The sequence below is a fragment of the Rhinopithecus bieti genome, unplaced genomic scaffold, assembly GCF_001698545.2.
Source record: "Rhinopithecus bieti isolate Rb0 unplaced genomic scaffold, ASM169854v2 scaffold_33330, whole genome shotgun sequence".
In the NCBI taxonomy this organism is placed as follows: Eukaryota; Metazoa; Chordata; class Mammalia; order Primates; family Cercopithecidae; genus Rhinopithecus; species Rhinopithecus bieti.
Genome location: NW_016814059.1, coordinates 294,203 through 313,328, shown reverse-complemented (window position 1 = coordinate 313,328; position 19,126 = coordinate 294,203). Strand labels below are relative to the sequence as shown.

Genomic DNA, 19,126 nt, shown 5'->3' with positions numbered 1-19,126 from the left:
TAATACTGAACGCGTCAAAAGCAAATCAACCCCCACCTAAGACCCCCTGGGGAAGAGAAGGCCTCACCCGTCCCGCCGTATCCCTGCAAACAGCTTGTTCTCCATGTCGCCGTAGCACAGGCTGCAGAGCAGCGTGGACAGGATGGAGCCCTGCGGGATCCCCTGGCACTGGACGTAGGACCTGGGGCGGGAAGACATAGGTGAGAGATGGGCGGGGCATGTGTGGACATGTGTACACTCACACAGAACCACCAGACACAGACCCTCATACACACCACTTCCACACACCAACGACACGTCTACCATTCAGCCAGCAAACACCTCAGAAACACACCAGACGAGACGTCTGAGCACACAGTCCCCACTGCCCACTCTCACTGTGAACTGGGCCGGCTTAAAGCAGATCCAGCCACAGCTGTGACCACATCCTTGTTCTCAATCATCAAGGCTTTCTTTCATTAAGGTTTCTTAAATCTTCGAGTTTATTCACAGAACCAGACACTTGACCCGGAAGGAATGCTTAACTGGACTCCTCTCTTTTCAGGGAATTTATCCACGGTGAAAGGTTCACAGCCCCTACATGTAGCAGCTGTGTGCCAACTGATACAGCCTTGCCCCTGGTTTCACCATGACCAACGAGACGCAGAAACTCTCCAAACCAATGAGGACACCAAGGGTGCGTTTTCAGACAAACAGTGAGAGCAGAGTAGCCCCTTGGAACCTGAAGGTGCATGCAGAAGGCATGGCTGCCACACGACCCTCAGCCATCCCCAGAGCCCATAGGATGCCCACTCCTGTTGCTAAGAGACACTTGCAGCCTATTGCAAAAACAAGACCTGTTATTTTCGGGAAGTGCTGTAGGTGGTCACCTTAAAAAGAGGCTTTCCGGCCAGGCGTGGTGGCTCACGCCTGTAATCCCAGCACTTCGGGAGGCCAAGGTGGGTGGATCACCTGAGGTCAGGAGTTTGAGCTCTCCCAGGCCACCTGCCCCATGGCCAGCACAGAGCCCCCGAGAGGAGCAAACTACACGGTCAACCCCCCACTTGCCAGATGGGAAATCTAGCCACAGAGAGAAGAGCCCGTGCCCTTGCGGGGGTCACGCGACAGGGACGGGAATGAGAATCGGATAAAATCCTCTTGTATCTGGAGAGAGAGATACAGCGTGTGACAGCCGGGTGTCTAGCGTCAGTAGTAACTTGGAGCTGACAAGCTGCAAGCTCAAACGCTCGGCCGCACCCCTGGCCCAGACACACCCCACACCCCTCGTCCTCCACAAAGGAGCAAGTCCACGCCCCGCTTGCCATTTCCAGGCCTCGCGTAGCATCTGCTCTGCTCCAGCAGCTGCGAGCCGGGCCATGTTCCTGGGGCCTCGGGTGCCTGCAGCCCAGGAGCCGGAGAGGTGGGGGACCAGAAAAGGAGACCCTGGTGGCCCCGGGGAGAAGGGCAGTGGGGAAGGGGCAGGGGAGAGGTGAGCAGAAGCCCTGCCAGTCCGCCCACCACCCGCTGGGCAATGGCACCCAGCCACCCGACTCACTTGCCCCCGATGCGCACAGCGTGGTGGCACACGAAGCGTAGGAAGACGTCGAAGAGGCCACTGCTGGCCTCATTCAGGGAGGAGCTCTGGGAAAGCAGAAGAGAGACACACGAGAGTGAGCCAGTGGGTACCGAGATAGGCAGGACCACATGGCCAAGACCCTCCGTCCCTTCTGGGGTCAGTATTCGTGATGAAGCATGGGCTGGGCTGGAATGCAGGGCCATCGTGGGCTGGCCGGGCCGAGTCCCTGCAGACACACAGGGGCTTAGGCAGAGTGTGTGACACAGAACATCCCCTCTGGGCCACCTGAGTGTCCAGCTGGGCTCAGACCCACACAGCCCACCGTGGCCCAGATGGCACACGTGATCCAGAAGTTGCTGCCCAGCTGCCGGGCACTGGGTCTGGGTCCCAGGAGCCCACGCCACCCCACCCCACTCTGGGGGCCAAGGACCCACACCCAGCACTGAGGGGCCAGCTTGGCGGGACGTAGCTCAAACACGGCCTGTCCTTCTAAGAAGGGGGACACATTTCCCTTGGCCTCACACCCAGCACTGAGGGGCCAGCTCAGTGGGATGCAGCTCAAATATGGCCTGCCCTCCTAAAGGAGGGGGACACCTTTCCTTTGGCCTTAAGATCAAAATTGCCAGAGAAGACGTTTAGCAAATCATGAATAAAGCCACTGCGGGGTTGGAGAGAGACCAAGTGGTCAAACGTGAGCAGGTGCCTGAATGCAGCAGCTGTCACAGCCTGGCCCAGCTTAGATTCCGCCAAGGCACACAGCTCCTCATGACCCCACCATAGCTCATTCCCCCGAACGCCCCCCAGGGCCAACAGTCTGTCTGGTGATGAGCCCAGTGATGCTCCAGGTGAGGACTCGCTGCTGGGGTCCATGCCCAACCCTGGGGGCAGTGCCCAGACCTGCTCAATGACGACGGCATCTCTCAGCGGGCTGGTCTCCTGTAGGTGAGACACGAACTGTCGCATGTATGGCTGGAGGTCCGTCAAGGTAGAGACCTGCCGGCAGAGGAGAGGGCATGAGTCACAAATGTGGCCCACCCTGGCCAGAGCTGGGCACTTGTTTCTTCCAACCAGGACACGTGGACCTGAAGCCAAGCCCGATGGCGGGAGGAAGCCCGGGGAGCCCCCGGGGAGCTTGGGAAAGGGGAGCTGAGGGGCCGGGGACACAAAGCAGCTACAGACACACCTAGGACTCCACCTGCAGCCACCACACATCAGACCCCCGTGACCGACTGCCATCCACAATCACCACATGTCAGACCCCCACGACCGTCCCACGAGCCGTCCACCATCCACAGTCACCAGACATAACCACAGTCACCACATATCAGACCCCACAACCGACCGCCATCCACAGTCACCACACATCAGACCCCACAACCGACCGCCATCCACAGTCACGTGGCACAAGTGGCGCTCAAGCTCCTGGGCCTCTCTAGCCCAATGCTGGAGGAATTGCAGGGAGGCAGGTGCAGCCACAGCACAGGCAGGAGAAGAGTCTGGAGACGTGGGAGAGAGACTGGCACTCCCACGTCCTGTTCTGCAGAATCCCCCGGGATGCTTGCCATTTACCACAGGACCCGCCAAGCCCCTGCGTCCCAAAGGTAGGATGTGACCAGGCATGCAGCACACACTAACACAGACACAGGAGACCTTGAACTTGTGAGGCATAAAAGAGGCGCACGGCGACTTTGTGCTTTAGCATGTTCCCCGGCCCCCAGGAGCTGGCGGCAGGGCCGTAGGCTAAAACCACATGGAGTACAATTCAACCCTGAGAACCGACCTGGAAGGCAGTAACAGGAAGGTACACGGGGGCCTTGCACCCTTCCCAACCCCGGAGCAGGTAACACTCCCACAAATAGCCCATGGGTCTGAGGTCAGCGGAAATCATCATAGAAATCCGTAATCATTTTGGACTCAATACAGAAAAGCCAATATATCAAAACTGGCAAGATGCTGCTGAAGCAGGTCTCCAGTGCAGGGTCCCCAGCCATTGTGGTACCAGGGACTGGTTTCATGAAAGATGATTTTTCCACAGGATAGCAGTGGGGAAGGGGATGGTTTCGGGAGGAAACGGTTCCACCTCAGATCATCAGGCATTAGATTCTCATAAGCAGCACACAACCTAGATCCCTCTCTCACACAGTTCACAGTAGGGTGTGCGCCTCTGAGCATCGCGTGCCACTGCTGATCTGAGAGGAGGTGGGCTCAGGCGGGAACGCTGGCTCACCACACCCCACCAGCCTCCTGCTGTGCGCCCCGTTCCTCTCAGGCCTCAGACTGGTGCCAGTACATGGCCAGGGGCCTGGGGACCCTTGCTTTACAGGGAAAATTTCAACTTCAGATGCTTGTTTAGAAAAGAAAGTTCAAATGTCCATAATCAAAATTTTTCCCTCAAGGAGCCGGAAAAAGAACAAACAAAGCCTAAAGGAAATGGAAGGAGGCCATTGATAAACAGCAGACACCAATTACGCAGGAAACAGCCGGAAAATCAGCACACGTGAAACTCTTCTGTGAAGAGAGTCATGAAACTGAAAGACCCCTAGCGAGACCTGGAGAAGGAACGGAGACTGTCAGCACCAAGGCTGGAGGCAGCTACCACTGCAGATCTCATGGAACCTGCAGGAAGCAAGTCTCAGCCGGGCGTGGTGGCTCACACCTGTCATCCCACCACTGTGGGAGGCCGAGACGGGCGGATCACCTGAGGTCAGAAGTTCGAGACCAGCCTGGCCAGCGTGGAAAAACCTTGTCTCTACTAAAATTACAGAAATTAGTCGGCATGGTGGTGGGTGCCTATAATCCCAGCTACCTGGGAGGCTGAGGCAAGAGAACTGCTTGAACTCAGGAAGTGGAGGCTGCAGTGAGCTGAGATCGCACCAGTGCACTCTGGCCTGGGCAACAGAGCGAGACTCCGTTACTAAAAAAGAAAAAAAGAAAGAAAGAAAGCAAGTCTCCAACTCGCAGAGGAATTCCGAGGACGGAGCCCAGCCAGGGCCACATCCAGGCCAATGAGCACAGGGAGGCTTGGAAGTCCTGCCCACCGGCCACACACCATTGCAGGCACCTCATGACCCAGGAGTGGAAGGAACAGAATGGGGAGCCCGGGAGAGGCCCCCACACCCTGACTTACTATAAATACACTGAAGGAGTGGTCTCCTCAACAAAGCTGTCAGAGCAACTGCAGACCCACTCCAGGAAGAAAGCTCGCCTTCAACTCTGTTACCTACCCCACGCACGAAAACCAGTTCCACAGATCCCCACCTACCCCACGCACGAAAACCAGTTCCACAGATCCCCACCTACCCCACGCACGAAAACCAGTTCCACAGATCCCCACCTATCCCACGCATGAAAACCTATTCCACAGATCCCCACCTACGTTTGAAAGCTGACACAGTAAAGGCTGTTCTAAAAGGAGACGCAGAAGCAATGTCACCACAACCTCAAGGTAAACAGAGTTCCTGAAGGGAACACAAACAATTTTAGCCACAAACAGCTGCTAAAGTGGACTGCGTTAGTGGACTGCGTTAGCGAACTGTGTTGGAAGTACAAACTTCCAGTCCTCAAAAGGCTTGACTTGAGAGCACAAAAGCAAGACACACATGGCACAGACATTCACAGTGCACGCATCTGATGCCAGACTTGCACCAGAACACACAAAGAGCTCCTGCAAGCCAACGATGGGAGGCAGGCACCCCGCACGGAGCAGGGCAGGATGGACGGGCACCTCCCACAAGCCCCGGGGCGGCCAGCACGGGAACAGGCTGGAGACATGGGCATCAAGAGAGCCCCCTGCACAATCCCACAAGGTGGCTGCGACACCATCAGGCCGGCGGCCACCGGAGGCACCACCCTCCCAAGCAGCCAGCTGGGGTGTCACTGTCACCCCCTGGAAACTCCCACAATATCCATAAAGCACGTCAGCGACCCAGCAACCCCACTCCTGGAATTCACCCAGAGGCGAGGGCCTCTGACCCCTGGGACGTCCTCAGAACCCAGAACACTCATAGCAGGCGCTGCCATGCAGTCCGCACCCAGGAGCCTCCACAGCAGCAGGAAGGATACGTCCACATGGCGTGTTCCACAGCAGATGCCATATGTGGACAGAATACGCAGCTGAGGCGTTCAGCACAGCTGAGACTTGGACCCCCAAACCCACCTCCCGCCTGATCTCACTTATGTGGAGACCAGAAGAGGGAGACCATGGAGGTCGGCACCAAGGTCACGGTGGGGGTGGCAGCTTCCGCTGCAGCGGGGAGGGGGGTCTCCTGGGCTCTGGTGACTTTCTACACCTGGGCACGGGTGGGTGGTGGGGAGGAGGGTCTCCTGGGCTTTGGCGACTTTCTACACCTGGGTGCAGGTGGTAGCCATCAGGTTTCCACGAGTGTAAAATTCTGCTGAGTCATACATGGGATTTGCAAATAGCTGCAGTAGCCTCAAGAAGTTAGAGAAAGAGGTCCTTGCAGGTTTCCACATGCGCCTTTCCCCAAACTGAAGCTCCAGGGACACTTCACCTCTGCACCCTGGCCTGGCACTACCCTGGGGGCTTACCACTCCAGCGTGCTCAGGACCATTGGGTGGGAACCCAAGCCCAGGGCCCCTTTCACCCCTGCTGAGCCCCAAGGCCCCCGGCCGCTCTGGGAGGAGTGTGTCCCGGGCAGCGAGGCCTGAATCAGCCTTCCTGTCTCTCATGCAGCTGGTGCAGGCCAGGCTGGGGTCCTGGGGGTGCCAGGGGTCCAGGAAGGTACCACCAGCGTCCCTACTCTTCTCTCAAACCCGGCTTGCAGTCTCCAAGGCCCAGCCCTGTGACAGGACAGGGGCACCCGTGCTGGAAGGGAGGACCCTGAATGTGGAGTTCACCAAACCAGCACCCAAGAGTGTGAGGACAATGGTACGGACCATGCCCGGAAGAGGAAGGAGGAAGGCCAAGGGGCCACACACACCCATGCCACAGACACAGAATGGACACACATGTGTCACGGACACATGCACACACACACACAAATATGCATGTCACAGACACGCAGCACACACACTCATGCACACCACAGGCACACACACCAGACACACCATGGACACACATGTGCCATAGATACACACACATCACAAATATGCTCATCACAGACACATGCACCACGGACACACGTGTGCCACATGTGCATATCGCAGACACACACGCATATCACTGACATGTAAATCATGGAAGTACCTCCATCACAGAAACACATCACAGACATGACTGCATCCTAGACACATCCATATCCCAGGGACACACATCCTGGACACAAGTGTATCACGCGTGAGCCTTACGTGGCTCTTGAAGGCCTTGCGGACGTGCCCGTGGGCGGCCTTCTGGACCACAGCATACCGGCGCACGCAATACGTGTTCTGGGGCTTGATGATGCTGGCGATGACCTCCGTGAGCCTGTCCTGGGGGATGGTGTCGTACGCGCCCGTCACATCCACCTGCGTGAGTGAAGGTGAGGAGGCTGACAACGGCCATCCAGCAACTCAGAAGTCACCTCTGCCCTCAGGGCCTGGCCGCAGCCACGTCCCCCCATCTCTCTCTGACCCCCACCCCTCCAGACCCCAAGGGCAGGGCGGGCTGTATCCCCTCTCTGAGCCTCAGGACAGGAGGCCCCTGGCTCAGGACTGGGGTGCAAGGCACCGGGGCCTGGTGGCTGAGCTGGTGCGGTTCCTTCTCTGACGGGGAACTGGAATCCAGTGGGACCCTCCCTGGAGGAGGAGCCCGGGTCAGATGGGGTGCAGAGCCGGGGCCCATGTGCTGCAGGAAAGGCTGAGAGCCTCCCCGCCAGGTGCCAGGTGTGTCCCCAACAGTGACAGGGTCACCTGCACTCCCTGCGGCCCACCCAGCATGAGGTGTCAATCAGGTCGCCACCCCCAAGGTCCAGCAGGGCTGCTGACGGGGTCCCGGCGCCCACCTTGACAAAGTATAGCTCAGGCGGCGGGTCCTGGGCCCGCACACGCAGCACAAAGTTGCGCCAGGCCCTGTGGATATCGTCCAGGCCCAGCACAGAGGCGCCCAGGAGGCCGGGGCGCCGTGCCCGCTCGTAGTTGAGCACACTGAACAGTGCCTTCACCCTTGAGGCGAGACGCTCGGCCTGGCGGGGACGGTACGGGAGATGGTCAGGACAGTGGACCCGGCCAGGTGCCCCGCCCCACCAGAGGGACCCAGGGGAGAAGCAGCCCCACCCCAGTGTCCCCAGCCACCCAGACTTAGGTCCTTGAACCCCTCCCAGCTTCCCCAGACCCTATTTGAAACGTGGTCCCAGCTGCACATGTGTTGCACACGGGATGCTCATGCCATACCTATGTCCACCTCACCCCACACTCCCCTCAGATGACGGGGTCACCACAGCCACAGCAGCCACAGGGGTGGGGTGCAGGATCCGTGGGGTGAGGGCCCAGGGTCCTCAGAGCCCGATGGGGTCCTGGCAGCCATGGCCTGGTCCCTGGGCCCACATACGGAAGCACCCGGTGCCTGAGCACCACAGCAGGACACGAACCTGGGACCTCGCGCTCTGCTGCATCCAGGCCCCAGCCCAGCTACTGCTTGTGGTCCTCAGAGCCTGTCCCTGCCCCAGGACCTCCCCCCACACCCCACACTGCTTTTCTGGAGGCACCAGCACCTCAGCCACCTCACCATGCCCACAAATGGGTGTAAGTTGTGCCATGGGCCTGGCTGGGTCCCGTGGCCTCTCCTCCGGGCCCTGCGTCTAAGCTGATACCAAATGTGGGGCTCAAACGCACTTCTGTTTAAAAAAGACACTAAACCAAAGCACAGCCACCCTTTTTTCTCTGCGGAACGTTCTGGCTCCCATGACGTAGTCCATGTTCACGATCGGCCGGAGCCCGTCAGGCTTGGGGAGGAAGCGGAGTCTGGATGCCAGCAGGGCGGGCCTGGCTTCCCGACGCTGCCTGGCCTCTGCTTCTGACAGCTCCCGCAGCTGCACCCTCTTCAAGTGCTGTCTGCAACAGAGAGCCCCTCAGGACATGCTCAGCCAGGCACCAGACTAGGAGGAAGCTCATGGGAAGCCACAAGCCCCCATCGACTCAGTGAGGGCTCAGGGCACCCATGGCAGCACATGCTGAAGGCCATGCCCGGGGCCACATCCACCCACGTCGGCCAGACGCCTCCGAGAGCCCTCTACTTGCAGGGCACCTGGACACCTGGTCCTACAGTCAACCCTAGGAACGCACAGTCTGGTGGTCTGGTGGTCAGCCCCCAGGGTGACTGTCCCACCATCAGCACCAGGGAGCCTGGTCCCATGATCAACCTCCAGACTGCCTGTCCAGTGGCCGCCACCCAGGATGGGGTGCAAGGCTGCATCTGGGGCCGTATGAACTCATGCCCCCTCCACACAGGATCCCTGTCCCTCTGGTATAGCCACTGGGTAGCCCAGGGCTGGCCCTAGGCAGGACCCTCAGACAGAAAGAGCTGCATCCCTTCCGATGGAGAGGGCAGGGGAGGCTGCTCAGGGCAGCTCAGCCAAGGAGCAGAACCAGCTCCCGTGAGCCCACCAGCTCCCGTGAGCCCACCAGCTCCCTGACACCTCTGCCCTTTGGCGTTTTCTCCCAAAACCACCCATGGGGGAGTGGGGCGCTGGAGTGGCCACACCTGGACCTGGCCATCTGCAGCTGACGGCCTGGTGCTCTATGATCGCTGGGGCCGAGGGTGCTCCGGGGCTGGTGCCCTGACCCCAGGCCACAGGCCCAGCCGAGCGCAGGAGAGGCACAGTACCCTGTCCAGGGAGGAGGGGCCTCCGAGGCCCCTCAGGCAGAACGTCAGCTCCAGTCATTACAAGGAGCGTCTAGGGGTCCACCACGTCTGTCTGCTCCTTCTCGTCACCCCAATTAAATTCTCTCCAAAACACTGGTCAAATGACCATGTTGGGTCACACACCATTCAATATGTGCAATGTCTAAGTAGGGCACTTTGTGTATTAACTCGTTCCCACAGGGAAAGCCCTGACTCTCCCCCAGATACAGGAGGAAATGGCCCCAGCCCCACGTTGGGGGCCCCAGCCCAGAGGCTGTGTTACCTCTGATGTGGTCTGCCGCCAGCTTCCTCTGCAGACATCCTGATTTGGGGCATGGGGTGTGAGAAGCCCCCCAGGGACTCGAGTGTGCAGAGGAGCTGGGGAAGCCCTGACCTTGTGGACTAAAGAGTCCTCACCGAGCCCTCCAGTCAGCCCGGGTGGGACACGGAGAAGCTAATATCATGGCCTGGGCTCAGCCAGGCTACTGTCTCCCAGCCCAGCACTCCAGTCCCTCACTGACGCAAATCCAGCTTGAATCTGCCACAGTCCCTCACACTCTCATCAGCTGGACATTGCAGACAAAATCTCACGGCCATGCAAAGGCAGCCACCTAGAAGTTAGCTCATGATGGACATCTCCTATCCCGGGTGCTCCCCACACAGGTGCTCCCCACAGTGAGTCACCAAGAGGGTGGGATTTTATCCTCTCATGACCCAAATCCAGCAGATTAAAGATTCATGCAGAACAGCATGAATTAAAAGAGAATTGGGGGCCAGGCACAGTGGCTCAGCCTATAAACCAAGCATTCTGGGAGGCCAAGGTGGGTGGATCACCTGAGGTCAGGAGTTCGAGACCAGCCTGGCCAACATGGCAAAACCTGTCTCTACTAAAAATACAAAAATTAGCCAGGCGTGGTGGCAGGTGCCTGTAATCCCAGCTACTTAGGAGGCTGAGGCTGGAGAATCGCTTAAACCTGGGAGGTGGAGGTTGCCATGAGTGAAGATTACGCCACTGCACTCCAGCCTGGGCAACAGAGCAAGACTCCATCTCAAAAAACAAAAACCAAAAAAAGAGAAAGAGAGAATCAGATCCACATCCCAAGGAGGGGCAAGGAGGCTGGTGGTAGTGTTTCTATCCAATATAAATCACTTCTGCTTTACAGACTCTAGAGACCACTTGGCATAAACTCCTGATTTTACAAGTAACAGAACGTGAGCTCCGGGCAATCAGAGCCCAGCACAGAATCCACTCGGGCCAGGCCCGTAACAGGGGCCCTGGCTCCCAGCCCAGAGCCGCACAGCCAGGGAAGCACCGGGAAGGGGAGACAGGCACACGCTGAGGCCGGGACTGGTGCTCCAGGACTTCAAGAAGCAGAGGACCGGCGTGGGGGTACACTACCTGATTCCAATGCTTTGTAACTTGCTCCAGACACTCTTCCGGTAGAAAAAGAGCCTGTTCTTCTGAAACGTGGTCTCCGTGACATAAAAAAAAGACCTGAGCAGCTCGACCACGTACACACTCATCAGCCAGTGCAAGAACTTGGCCAGGATCTCCTCCCGCAGACGGTGCTCCGCAGCCGGCACACAGCCCACCCCTGAAACGAGAAGGACACCGCACATCCAGCTCAACCCAGGGCCTGGCGACCTCATCCCAGACCTGCACCATCTGGTATGACAGCCATGGCCACGGGGAGCCCAGCAGGCCCAGGCTGAGATGGCCGCACATGGGACCCACACACAGGATCCCGCAGATCAAGCACAAAAAATGTCACATGTCCTGTGAGTGACACTCCCACCAATGACACCCTAAATGATGAGCTGTGGACATGCTGGGCTTCAGTAAAATCTATTATTACGTTAATTTCACCTTTTCTTTTTTACTTTTTTAATGTGGCTGCTAGAATTTTTTTTTCTTTTTCTCTTTTTTTTTTTTTGAGACAGAGTCTCCCTCTGTTGCCAGGCTGGAGTGCAGTGGCGCAATGTCAGCTCACTGCAACTTCCAACTCCCTGGTTCAAGCGATTCTCCTACCTCAGCCTCCCAGGTAGCTGGGATTACAGGCACCCACCACCATGCCCGGCTAATTTTTGTGTTTTTAGTAGAGATGGGGTTTCACCATGTTGGCCAGGTTGGTCTCGATCTCCTGACCTTGTGATCCATCCGCCTGGGCCTCCCAAAGTGCTGGGATTACAGGCGTAAGCCACCGCGCCCAGCCTAGACATTTAAAAATGATCCACGTGGCTCACGTCATGCTCCTGTTGGGTGACAATGGCTCGGAGCCTCATCCTTTGTCCTGGTTCCCAAGCAGAAGGAGGAGGCAGACACTCCCCCGCCAGGCAGCACATCAGGGCTGGCACCAGACCGTGGGTTTGCACAATTTCAAACTCGTCACCACGGAGCCACCAGATCCCAACGTGCCAGGCTGAACCCAGGCCGAGCGGACGCTGCTGTCACTCACTGGCTAAGGAACGCCAGCCACGTGGTGCTCCAGACACTCACGGGCCAAGACGACCGCCCTTCTCGTGAGTCTCCACATCTTCATCTGTGCATAGGCAGAGGTCCCCGGATGTCACTAGATGCCATGGAGGCCACAGCGCAGGTAAAGCTGGGGTTTACCAGCAATAACAAGACAGGAGAACCATGCAAAGGACAAGGAAGGGGACCCCAGAAGGCGGGCCTGAGACAGAAGACAGATGGGGAACAAAGGAGGAAAGGCGGGGCAGGAACAAAGCTAAAGAAACACTGAACACGGAAAACAATATTAATAATGCTTACCTTGTAGGGGTGTCAAGATATCCAAGATAGAACTAAGTCAGCAGGGAAAATAGCACATAGGCTGGGGGTGGTGACCAGAGTTAAAATACACTTAAGGCTTTTACTGCTCAGGACAAGGGTAGCAATGTTTCAGACTTCATTTTAAAAGATCAGGGTAGGCTGGGCATGGTGGCTCGCGCCTGTAATCCCAGCACTGTGGGAGGCCGAGGCAGGCAGATCACTTGAGGTCAGGAGTTTGAGACAAGCCTGGCCAACATGGTGAAACCTCGTCTGTACTAAAAATACAAAAATTAGCCAGGCGTGGTGGCATGCACCTGTAATCCCAGCTACTCATGAGGTTGAGGAATGAGGACTGCTTGAACCCAGGAGGCAGAGGTTGCAGTGAGCCGAGGTTGCGCCATTGCACTCCAGCCTGGGTGACAGAGTGAGACTCTGTCTCAAAAAACAAAAGCAAACAATGACAATGAAAAGATCAGGGGGTAACACTAAGCAAAGGGAAATGAAAGCAAATGCCCAGTGACCAGGAGGCAACGACAGGATCAACACACACTCGGCAGGAAACGCACACAGCAACCCAAGAGGTAGTGAGAAACAAGGGAACGAGGACACGCAAAAGGCAAATGGAGAATCACAGTGCACCAGACGGGTCTCTAGTGACAGAAAAATGAAAACAAATCAAGTTATCCTAAACAATAACTGTCAGACTGGACTGGAAATTCACCTACGTGCTGTTAACAAGACATACCTACACTGTAAGAACAAAAAAGTGTTGAAAATTAGGCCAGGCATGGAGGCTTATGCCTGTAATTCAGCACTTTGGGAAGCCGAGGTAGGTGGATCCCTTGAGTCCAAGAGTTTGAGACCAGCCTGGGCAACACAGCAAGACCCTGTCTCTAGAAAACATTTTAAAATTAGCCAGGTGTAGTGGTGCGTGTCTGTAGTCCCAGTTGCTCAGCAGGCTGAGGCGAGAGAATGGCTCAGGCCAGGAGGTAAAGGTTACAGTGACCTGTGATCACACCACTTCACTCACCCTGGGCGACAGAGCAAGACTCTGTCTCAACAACAACAAAATATATATATATAAGGCAGAAAACAGATACAGCAGGAAAATACTAATCAAATGAAGCCCAATGTGGCAGTACTAAGAGCAATTTAAAAAAAGAATTACTAGATTACTAGAGACATAGAAGTCTACAAAAGATTCACTCATCAGGAAGATAAAAATTCTACCATGTGCATGCACCTAATAATGCCCCATATAAATGCCACCAAACAAGAAGAAATGAACAGACCCATTCCCCAGGTGATGGACTGTGGCCTCCTTCTTGGAATTGCATGCATCTAGAAGGAGACAGAAGCTTTGCACAGGACTTAATAAGCTGGATACAGTGAACATGCCCTCTACTGACAGGACGTCAAATTTACAATGGATGATTCTGGAAACCATCCACACACTACATCACAAAGCAAAGATCCACGATTGGTATTATACAGACCACCACACAACTGAGTTTGAAATTAATAACAAAATGATAACTTAAAATACTCTATATATCTGGAAAATAAACCATGTTCAAATAACTCACTGCTCAAAGAAATCACAGAATAAGTTACAGAATACTTAAAAGTGACTGATATTAAAATGACTTCACATCAAAACACAGGGTGCACAAAGAAAAAAATCACAGTGTAAGAATACTTAAAAGAAGTATTAACACGTATTAACACTTTTAAGTATTTTAAGAATACTTAAAAGTGGCTGATGTCAAAATTCACATCAAAACACAGGGTGCAGCTAAGGCAGCACTTAGAGGGAAAGGCTTAAATAACTAAACTAAGAAGTTAGAAAAGGAATGAAAGAGTAAACCCAAAGAAAGCACATAATGGAAAGATAAAAACATTAGAGGTAAGTCAGTGAAATTCAAAACTCAGACCCAAAAGAGAAGTCTGACGAAGGCCGGCGGAGACACCAGCCCTCCACGTAGGTCTCAGAGCAGGAGACAGAGACACTCCAACCTGTGGCTGGATGTCAATCCACGTGAGGGGGCGACGGGAGGCAGAGCCCAGCCTAAGCAATGACCGGCAGGTGCCCAGAATGAGGTGACAAGGGTTGCCACCCACCCAAGGGAGCCAAGCTGAGGGGCAGCTTAGGAGAAAACAGGACAAGTGAGGGGGTGGGGCCTGCTTTCCTCCAGTCCGCAGAGAATCCTTCCTGGCATGTCTCCAGCAACACTTGGCAACAGACACAGGCAGCCCAGAGTCCAGCCTCAGCATGACAGGGACACCCGGGGACCGCGCCTCACTCACCCTGCACGACAGGGACATCCGGGGTCCGCACCTCACTCACCCTGCGTGACAGGGACACCCGGAAACTGCACCTCACTCACCCTGCACGTGACAGGGACACCTGGGGACCGCGCCTCACTCACCCGGCACGACAGGGACATCCGGGGACCACGCCTCACTCACCCTGCACGTGACAGGGACACCCGGGGACCGTGCCTCACTCACCCTGTACGTGACAGGGACACCCGTGGGACCGCGGACTCACTCACCGCCTGCATGACAGGGACAACCCGGGGACTGCACCTCACTCACCTGCAAGAGACAGGGACCACCTGGGTGACGCCTCTGTACGACAACCACACTGTCATCTCTCTGCGAGTGGACAGGGACACCTGGGGACTGCACTCACTCACCCTGCACCGGACAGGGACACATCGGGGACCACGCTGCTCACTCAGCTGCATAGAGAGCAGGAACACCGGGGAAGGGGGACCGCGCTTCAACGGCACATGGGGCACCCGTGGAAACCCGCAGGGGACGACGCGGGCGGAGCCGCCTCACTCACCCTGCGAATGACAGGGAACGCGTGGGGACCGCGCCTCACCTCACCGCCTTGCATGACAGGACCACCCGGGTGACCGCGCCATCACTCACCCTGCCATGCAGGGACACCCGGGGACCGTGCCTCACTCACCCTGCACGAGACAGGGGCACATTGTGACCTCATCTGAAATCAGAGAACAGCAATGATGACAGGCAGAGTCCTGATCAGAGAACTCAAACTCTCCTCCACGAAGGAAGCTGGAGCGCAAATAAGCAAAATGGGTTGCATGACGGTTATCTGACTCGGCGTGGTCCACCTGAGCTGCAGCAGGTGTCAGGCAGCTGCTGTTCGATGCGTAGGGACTTCCAGTCACGCAAGACACAGCAGTTCAAGCAAACTGCTGTAAACACTAGGCCGACTTAGCAATTCTGCACTGTACACAGAATACCGTGTTAGAAGAGTCAATCTCATGTTATATGACTTTTGCCACCATTAAAAGAGAAAAAAAAAAAGGAGCGCAGGAAGGTCACCCTCCTTGTCTGCATGGCCAGGAGTCTTAAACGTCTCGGGAGTTTGTGGGGAGGGGGTGACATCGGGACTTCTTCCGGCTGCCACTGTAGGGCCTGGGAGCACTGGGAGCCAAAAGGAGGCTGGAGCGGAGGTGCCTCAACATCAAATCCAGAAAAACAGGGTGGGGACACGGCAGGGCCCAGCAGCACCATCCCCTGAACACCTACAAACACTGGTCCCTTCCCTGAGCAGGTGGAGCCATTTGCTGTCCTCTGCTCCCACGTGGCCCTCTTCATACCTAAAGACGGGACCAGGATCTGTGCTGGAGGACAGTCTTACCTCCCTCCTTCTACCCTGTCCTGGCATAGTCAACGAACAATTTTTTTTTTTTTTAAGACAGACTTTCACTCTCATCACCCAGGCTGGAATGCAAGGGCACAATCTCAGCTCACCGCAACCTCCACCTCCCAGGTTCAAGTGATTCTCCTGCCTCAGCCTCCCAAGTAGCTGGGACTACAGGCACATACCACCATGCCCAGTTACTTTTTGTATTTTTAGTAGAGACGGGGTTTCACCATGTTGGTCAGGCTGGTCTTGAACTTCTGACCTCAGGTGATCCACCTGCCTCAGCCTCCCAAAGTGCTGGGATTAAGGCGTGAGCCACAGCACCTGGCTGTCAACACACAATTAAATCTTAAACACAAACCTGCATATTGGCTGACCACGTGCACCTGCAAAACCCTTACCTCCCACCCCCAGGAAGAGCGGGTTCTCCTCCCCACCTCTCATTCCTATCCTTGAAATTGCGAAGGGGATTATAGGTAACCTGCAGGGACCCTCGCCAGAGCGTCTGTGCTTCCAGACGCTTCTCCCCATTGCCGGCAATCTGGCTCCATTGCCGTGCCCAGCCTCCTCTGTTCACTGCTCTGGCCTCAGTGCCTGGAAACTGTGTGTCCATCAAAACCTGAAGGTGAACCTTGTAAGTTTATGCAAACTGAACAGGAGGGAGAGCAGAGGCAGAGATCACCTTGTCCACTCGACGTTCAGAGCGAGAAGCCACGTGTGCCCACGTGACGATGGAGACTGGAGGACCAGGGCTCTGCCTGCCCCCTTTTCTGAGCCCCCTACTGCATTCAGCTCTGGGGCCTGGGCCCTCGACGGCCACCACGTCCTCACCTGGGCTCCTGCGCAGCCAAGCACAGTCCCGCACGCTCATCTTCCACGTCAGCTCCTGCAGGGAGAGCTTGGCATGCTTCCCCAGAGAGATGAACTTCTTGGTGTTCCTGAGGAAGCGGCGTTCGTTGTGCCTGCAGCCCCAGAGGCCGGGGGGCACCAGCCGGCGCAGGCAGGCCCGCACGAAGCCGTACACCTGCCAGGGGCTGCTATGCTGGCGAAGCAGCTGCACCAGGCGACGGGGGTCTGTGTCCTCCTCCTCGGGGGCCGCCACAGAGCCCTGGGGCTTCTCCGGAGCACAGACACCCGCTGCTGGGGCGACCGCAGCCCGCAGCGGGCAGTGCGTCTTGAGGAGCGCCCCATAGGGGCACTGCGCGTGGTTCCCAAGCAGCTCCAGAAACAGGGGCCGCATTTGCCAGTAGCGCTGGGGCAGGCGGGGCGGCCTGCGGGGAGTCCCCGGCATCCAGGGCCTGGAACCCAGAAAGATGGTCTCCACGAGCCTCCGGGCGCCAGTCAGGCTGGGCCGCAGGGAGTTGAGTAGGAAGGAGGGCCGCAGCTGCTCCTTGTCGCCTGAGGAGTAGAGGAAGTGCTTGGTCTCGGCGTACACCAGGGGACAAGGCGTGTCCCAGGGACTTGGTGGCCGCGATGTGGATGGGCGGCCCGCGTGGTGCTGACGGCCCACGGATGGGTGGGAGTGGCGTGTGCCAGACAGCGCACCCTCCAAAGAGGTGGCTCCTTCGGTAGGTCTGGCAGGTGACACCACACAGAAACCACGGTCACTCGGTCCACGCGTCCTGTCCGGGTGGGCCCAGGACCCCTGCCCAAAGGGCGTCCGCTCCGGCTCAGGGGCAGCCCCACGCCTGGGCCTCTTGGGCAACGGCAGACTTCGGCTAGCACTGCCCCGGCGCCTCCTCGCACCCGGGGCTGGCAGGCCCGTGGGGACCCCGGCCTCCCTGACGCTAGGGTTCCAGGCCCGTTCACATCCCAGACCTCTTCGGGTTCCACTCGCGTGTGGCGCGGGCCGGCCCTGAGTGGCAGCGCAGAGCTCGTACAGCGGCGTCCCGCACACCTGGTAGGCGCAGCTGGGAGCCACCAGCACAAAGAGCGCGCAGCGTGCCAGCAGGTGAACCAGCACGTCGTCGCCCACGCGGCGCAGCAGCAGCCCCCACGACCCGCTCCCGCGCAGTGCGTCGGTCACCGTGTTGGGCAGGTAGCTGCGCACGCTGGTGGTGAAGGCCTCCGGGGGACCGCCGCGGGCCCCGTCCAGCAGTGCAAAGCCGAAGGCCAGCACGTTCCTCGCGCCGCGCTCGCACAGCCTCTGCAGCACCCGGGCTACCAGCTCCTTTAGGCAGGACACCTGCGGGGGAAGCGCTCTGAGTCGCCTGCGCTGCTCTCCGCATGTCGCCGGTTCCCCCCGGCCGCCCTCAACCCCCGCCGGACACGGACCCTGGGGGAGGCCCACCTGGCGGAAGGAGGGGGCGGCGGGGGGCGGCCGTGCGTCCCAGGGCACGCACACCAGGCACTGGGCCACCAGCGCGCGGAAAGCCGCCGGGTCCCCGCGCTGCACCAGTCGCCAGCCCTCGGGCCCCAGGCGCCGCACGAACGTGGCCAGCGGCAGCACCTCGCGGTAGCGGCTGCGCAGCAGGGAGCGCACGGCTCGGCAGCGGGGAGCGCGCGGCATCGCAGGGGTGGCCAGGGCCGGGGCCTCTCACGTGCGCAGCAGGACTCGGCTCTGCCTCCAACTCGCGCCGCGAGGAGAGGGCGGGACCGCGGAAAGGAAGGGGAGGGGCTGGGAGAGCCTGGAGGGGGCTGGGCCGGGGACCCGGGAGGGGTCGGGACGGGGGCGGGGTCCGCGCGGAGGAGGCGGAGCTGGAAGGTGAAGTGGCTGGACGGGCAACGCGGTCCCGGGCGTCTGCGCCCGCGAATCCACTGGGAGCCCCGGCCTGGCCCCTACGGCGGCTCCAGGCGGACCCCGGGGTCTGGGCCGCGCTTCTCCGCCCGCGCGCCGCTCCGGCTCTCAGGGTACAGGGACCCCAGCGAGGGCCCCAGCGGAGAGGGATCGAATCGGCCTAGGCTGTGGGGTAACCCGAGGGAGGGGCCGTGATGTGGGGGCCCTGGGAACAGGTGCGAGCGGCGACCCCTTCGCGGCTTTCTCAGCTGGGCCTGATCCCGAGACCCAGGGCTGCCCCCAGGTCCGGACGCGGGGCGTCAGGCTCCGGGCACTGCGAATGCCAGGCGTGAAGGGGAGGACGGAGGCACGTTGACGCGGCTGGAGACTAACCCGAGGACACAGCAGCGCTCCCTGGACGAGCACGCGGGGGCTCCCGGAGCGCCTCCCTGCAACACTTCCCCGAGACTAGGGCTCCTTGACACAGGCCCGTCATTTCTCTTTGCAGGTTCTCGGGCGGCGAGGGGTCCCCACCATGAGCAAACCACCCCAAATCTGTTAATCACCCACCGGGGCGGTCCCGTCGAGAAAGGGTGGGAAATGGAGCCAGGCGCTCCTGC

At 58.2% G+C, this 19,126-nt stretch overlaps 1 protein-coding gene across 2 annotated transcripts in view; it reads right to left on the bottom strand.

The window, feature by feature from the left end:
* Positions 1-18,299, bottom strand: part of TERT (telomerase reverse transcriptase) — a 36,639-nt gene extending 18,340 nt beyond the window's left edge. For both annotated transcript variants that reach the window (XM_017849554.1, XM_017849555.1), the window contains exons 1-9: positions 18,081-18,299; positions 16,622-17,975; positions 10,732-10,927; positions 8,362-8,542; positions 7,495-7,674; positions 6,863-7,018; positions 2,453-2,548; positions 1,535-1,620; positions 68-181 (exon numbers count right to left, since the gene is read on the bottom strand). In XM_017849554.1, coding sequence (XP_017705043.1) covers positions 68-181; positions 1,535-1,620; positions 2,453-2,548; positions 6,863-7,018; positions 7,495-7,674; positions 8,362-8,542; positions 10,732-10,927; positions 16,622-17,975; positions 18,081-18,299 — 2,582 coding nt within the window. The remainder of the gene's footprint in view (positions 1-67; positions 182-1,534; positions 1,621-2,452; positions 2,549-6,862; positions 7,019-7,494; positions 7,675-8,361; positions 8,543-10,731; positions 10,928-16,621; positions 17,976-18,080) is intronic.
* Between the last annotated feature and the right edge of the window lie 827 nt (positions 18,300-19,126).